At 63.0% G+C, this 5,042-nt stretch overlaps 1 protein-coding gene across 2 annotated transcripts; it reads right to left on the bottom strand.

Moving 5' to 3' along the window:
* Positions 1-814: 814 nt before the first annotated feature.
* Positions 815-5,036, bottom strand: MON1A (MON1 homolog A, secretory trafficking associated). Of its 2 annotated transcripts, none has more exons than XM_026857662.1 (6): positions 5,028-5,036; positions 3,831-3,972; positions 3,088-3,555; positions 2,123-2,888; positions 1,866-2,013; positions 815-1,423 (listed from the first exon to the last, which is right to left on the bottom strand). In XM_026857662.1, exons 2-6 carry the CDS (start codon positions 3,955-3,957, stop codon positions 1,283-1,285), a joined length of 1,650 nt encoding a protein of 549 aa, XP_026713463.1. In that variant the 5' UTR covers positions 3,958-3,972; positions 5,028-5,036; the 3' UTR covers positions 815-1,282. The 2 variants fall into 2 exon arrangements, with proteins under 2 accessions (XP_026713463.1, XP_026713464.1); XM_026857663.1 differs by having other exon boundaries at positions 1,310-1,423; positions 1,866-1,985.
* Positions 5,037-5,042: the final 6 nt, after the last annotated feature.

The following is a 5,042-nucleotide window of genomic DNA, read 5'->3' as shown; positions in this document are numbered from 1 at the left end:
CCCAAGCGGACACACATAAACGTGACGAGACTTGACTTAGGGTCCAGGTAATGTTTATGAGCAAAGACAAGCGATTACACTCTGGCAGGAGCATAAATACAGGAGCAGAGTCCCTGTGCTAGCTCTGCCGGGTCCTTCCCAGCTCCCTCGGTGCCACCCTGGTGGCTCCATCCCTCCATGAACACCCGTCCCAGCGCTCAGCTGACAGCCCCAAAATGCATGGTCAGGCCATGTCTGGCATGCCACAGCATTCACAGGCCCTCAGCCCCCCATCAGTGCCTGGGGACAGCCAGGGAGGAGATGGCCCCCATGCAGCAAGCTCAGCAGAGCTGGCTCTAGGGGCTGGATTTGGGGGGCAGGTTCCCCTGTGCCAAGGAGAAGACCCTCCTTAGGCTGGGGGGGGGACGGGATGACACCAGGGCCCAGAGGCAGCAGGGGCTCCCAGGGGCTGCACCTGAGCTGCCCCTTTACAGTCTGCTGCGCAGGAGCCAGCACCACAAGCCCTCAAGCACCCCAACAGGCACCCCGAGTCTCTCTGGGGATGCTCTGTGTTCCCGTGGGAAGGTGGATGGGACCCCACCAGTGTCCCCAGGGACATCCTCATGGCCATGGTGGGAAGGGTCCGGGCTCACACAGATGCCAAGGGGGAAAACCTGCCGGGGCAGGTCTCTGAGACTGCCAGGGGCTGCCTGGCACTTGGGGGGCCCTGCTCTCCCAGGGCAGAGAGAAGAGCAGTGCACGCCCCAGGCCATCCCTGTCCCCCACCTGGGTGGTGTGTGGGAAAGGACTTGAATCTCTCAATCATGGCAGTGGTGTCACCCACTGTCTGTGGACACAGCAGCACAGGGATCCCCCACACACTGCTACATTCTCCCCCAGGACCTCCACCCTTGGCACAGCCACAGGATGGCAGAGAAAGGAAGGTGCCAGGCACAGGGAGCAGGACCCAGGGGTTCAGCTCCCCTCCAGCAACCTGGGTTATCAGTAGCCCCACTCCAGGAACCCCAAAACAGGGGAGGGAGTCTGGTGGCTGCAGAGGAAGGGCAGCCCCCACAGCTGGGGGCATTGCCTGCGGATGAAAGTCCTGCTCACCCCTTCCTCTGGCTGCTGTGCACCCTATCTCTAACCCCCAGGTTGGACAGTCCCATGGGTGGGTCTCCCCATGCTCCGGGGTCCCACCACACCCTCTCCCCTGGACTCATGGCCCAGGCTTCCCCAGGGAACGGGCTCCCCAGCACAGCGGGGGCTCCCCCGGCTGGCACCATGCCCTGGGCAGTGTCCGTCAGTACGTCTGGGGCGTGAGGATGAAGAGTCGGTCTTCCTCCTTCCGGATCCACTTCATGAGCTTGTTGACAGCATTGATGGCGCTGGCCTTGGTCCCCAGGGGACTGTAGCATATGTAGAGCTCGAAGGCGCTGGTTACCTGCATGAAGAAACAGGGTACACGCTGGGAACATGTCTGCACCCCACTTGGGACTGGCACAGCATCTTCCCTCCACAGGCTATCGGGAATGGGCACAGGGGCTCCAGTGCAGGGACAGGAGGTGGCAGTGGGGTACCCGAAATGGGTGTCATCTGGTTTGCTCACAAGTGGGATGACCATACCCCACAGTTTGCCCCCAGAGTATGTCTTCTCCAAGTACTGGGGAGTTCACAACAGCACATGGCACAAGCCTTGGTGCTGGAGCTCGCCGGCCCCCGCTGCTATCCCTGCCCATCCTTCCCTGACACAGGGGTGCAGGCTGACCCTCAGAAGGACCGTGCATGGGCTGGGGGCCACCCCAGGGTTGCTCCACCCCCCCGACTGCTCTGCCATGCAGGAACAGAGAAGACAGGCTCACTCGAACTATGCAGACAGCCCTTACCCAAGCCAGGAGGTTCTCACGGGGGCCCGTGAAGTAGATGTTCTTCAGGGGGCGTGAAGAGTTGTGAGCCCGGCTGTGGAGGTATTGGTAGAGCCCCAAGAGTCTCTCCTTCTCCTCCTCCTGCACATAGGGTGCCTCAATTTCAGGGCTGCAGGAACACAGCACCCTGTTAGCCCCCTGGAGAGGGGGATTCTCAGAGAAGGCTTGCCCCATGCCCCACACCACAGCCTTGGCCAGATGGTTCCCTGGGACCTCACCTGGTGAAGAGCCCAGAGCTCTTGGACTTGTAGATGAAGTGCCGGAGGTCAGGGATGCCCACCTGGGCGACGCTGTAGAAGGGAGTGCGCAGGGCCTCCTGCAGAGTGTGCTGCACCCCCCGCCGCCGCAGGCGCTCCTGGAAGCGCCGCTTGCAGTCAGAGACAGTGAAGAAGTCCTCACGGTCCGTGGAGACCAGGAGGAGGCACAGGTCCATCTCCTGCTCCAAGTAGGAGATGTGAGCATGGAAGAAGCCACTGGAGTTGAACTTGGGGAGGCAAATGGGAGTCCAGGCTTCACCCTCCCGGAAGGAGGAAGAAGAGCTGATGAGGTTGAAGAGCAGATGGAGGTCAATGGGGTGGAGGAACTGATCCTTCTTCCTCACAAGAGACACCAGCTGGTTCCCTGACAGGAGAATGGAGAAGACCAGGCTCTTGGCCTTGGCCTGCTGGAGGCTGGTGCTGACAGCGTCCCGGACACTGGCGGCCAGGGGCAGGCAGCGCACGGCGCCCATGAGGAAGCTGGGGTCATGGGCCATGAGGTCCAGCAGGTTGTCAGTGATGCGCTCGGAGCCAGCCAGGAGCCTGCGCAGATCATAGTTCTGCTTCTGCTGGAAGATGTGGTTGAGCTGCGTCCACGTGAGCAGGCTCAGGATCTGGTAGTAGATGTAGAGCAGCTCATGGGCAATCTCCTGCTCTGACTGCCGAGTCCGTGCCACTGCCACCAGCACCAGCGGGCTCCTCCGCACAAAGACCACCTTGTAGCCATCTGCTCGGGAGGGAGTCCCCAGGGGGACCGGGAACAGAGCTGTAAGCCTGGCTCCCCAGAGCTGCAAGGGGGAGCGAGGCTGCAGCCTCTCCCCCCAGCAATGAATCTGCCCCTGAGGACAGCTAATGTGGCCTGCAGTGGCAAAGCACAGGCAGGCAGGCTGTGACACCCCCCATCCCACTCCCCCCCAGGGCAGTACCTGCGTGGATGGAGCGGATGGCATTTTTCTCAGCCTCCAGGAAGGACACCAGGGCCATCATGACACCCATGGTGCTGGAGAGGGCCTCCTCAGAGCCGTAGCGGGAGTACACGGGCTTGCCCGCCTCACTCAGCACGAAGACATGCTTGCGGTGCATGCGCCAGGCATCCATGGTCACATCCTCCTCCTCCTTGCCCGACAACACCGAGTCACGGCGGGTGGTCTGCGGGGATGGCTCCAGCTTCCCCTCCTTGCTCTGCCTCATCTCCTCCTCCAGGTCGAGGGCCATGCCCGTGAGCTGCGTGCTCAGCTCACTGAAGTCCTTGCTGATCTGCTCCATGCTGGTCAGCTCGGCCGGCTCCCCCTGCCTCTCCTCCGGGCTCCGCGCTGCGGCCACCCCGTCCTCAGGACTTGTCAAGTCCTCGTAGGAGCGGGTGTGCACGAACATGGCTCCCTCCTGGCCCGCCCCTGGGAACAACGGGCCATGTAGGGTCCGTCCACCTGTCCCCCACACTGAGGCAGCGGGCGGACAGGGGGTGCACATGGGACAGGGAGTTGCAGGGAGGGACCTGCCCTCCACTCCCCATCCCTGGCACCCAGGGTGCAGGTCCTGCTGCTTGGGAGTTGCCAGTGGGCCTGCCTCCTCCTGTCCGTGGGGCTGCGGAGGACCCAGGCTGCATGACAAGGAGCTGCTTTTTCTTTTTTTCCCCTTGCTTACCCCCGTGGTGAGCTCTGCCCCGTACCTGGCTCCGTCCCCTGCGCCAGACCTGGCGTGGGGCTCTCGGACCGCTCCGTGTGCTGCCCATCTCCCGGTGCCAGAGACCCGTTGGGCACTTCCCAGCCTTTCTTCTTGTGGACATCCGCAGCCATTCCTCGGGGCCCGACCTACATGTGACCCAGAGTGTCACCCCTCTGTTCCCTCACAAGCAAAATGAGTCCCGAAATGCTCTGCTCTCAAATGAGGCCACGCCAGCATCCTCGGCCTGATCCTGCTGGCTCAGCAGGCAACACTGAACCCTGGTGAGATGTCAGGAAAGCTGCTCTAATCCAGCAGGATTTCCTCCCTCCCATGGCCCCAGTTGTCTCCAGTCCCCTGGCCCCAGCACCTTTCATCCAGGCTTGGCCCCGATTTCCCCCGAGCGCTGGGAAAGCGGCTCAGCCTCCCTCTGCCGTGTCCCGGCAGTGAGGGGGAAGGGAGACGGTCCTGAATGGGGCTGGTCCCGCACACCAACGATCCCAGAGGCCTCATGTTTGCAAAGGGCGGGTTTTATGGCCCTCCTTGGCCTGGATTAGGTGGCTGAGATGAGACTAGGCTGGTGACACTCAGATAGTGGGACCCCCTGCGAGGAGGGTGCCCTCTCAAGCCCCTGCTTTGGGGGGTCTGCCCTCCTGGGCACAGCCCAGCATGTCCCCAGCCCTCCCTTTCCTGGGGGGAAACCGGCTCAAAAGCGAACATGCACACGCGCCCACAAGCGAAAACAACAGGAGGAAGGCAGGCTGGCCCGGGACCCTGTGCCTCCAAAACCAGCTGGTGGGGAAGATCACGGAGCCCCAGCTTCACTCTGTGCTTCATGACACCTCCTACCCCGCAGGCACCGAGACCCAACCCAGCGGGTAACGCTGCACCTGGGGGACCCGGAACCCAACCCCAAAACTAAGACACCCCATCAGTCCTAGACGGTGCCGGGCTACGGATTAGGGCCCCGTCCTCGCCTGGCCCTTCCCCTCCTGGCTGCAACCTGCCAGCCCGCTGCCCTTCCCCGCAGACCTCCGAGGACAAGGGTCTCCCCGGGACCCCCGCAGCTCAGTTCGGGTCTGTCCGGGTCCCTCCCCTACCGGGCGCGGGGGGGTGTGACCGTTCCCGGAGCACCGACGGGCTCCGGGGAAGCGCCAGGCCCGGGACCCCCCACAACCCCAAAGAACAACGCGCAGGGACCGACCTTCGCGGCTCTTCC

Source organism: Athene cunicularia (genome assembly GCF_003259725.1).
Source record: "Athene cunicularia isolate RWA chromosome 12 unlocalized genomic scaffold, athCun1 chr12_part1, whole genome shotgun sequence".
Lineage (NCBI taxonomy): Eukaryota > Metazoa > Chordata > Aves > Strigiformes > Strigidae > Athene > Athene cunicularia.
Note: the sequence above shows the minus strand (reverse complement) of the source record. Positions and strands in the feature narration are given on the sequence as shown.

What these genes read in the sequence shown, in the direction of transcription:
- MON1A (XM_026857662.1), bottom strand. Translation starts at nt 3,957, where the DNA reads ATGGCTGCGGATGTCCACAAGAAGAAAGGCTGGGAAGTGCCCAACGGG. An exon ending in GGCGCAGGGGACGGAGCCAG is followed by an intron (nt 3,556 to 3,830) that starts GTACGGGGCAGA and finishes CGTTGTTCCCAG; the next exon opens with GGGCGGGCCAGGAGGGAGCC. An exon ending in AGCTCTGGGCTCTTCACCAG is followed by an intron (nt 2,014 to 2,122) that starts GTGAGGTCCCAG and finishes GTGTTCCTGCAG; the next exon opens with CCCTGAAATTGAGGCACCCT.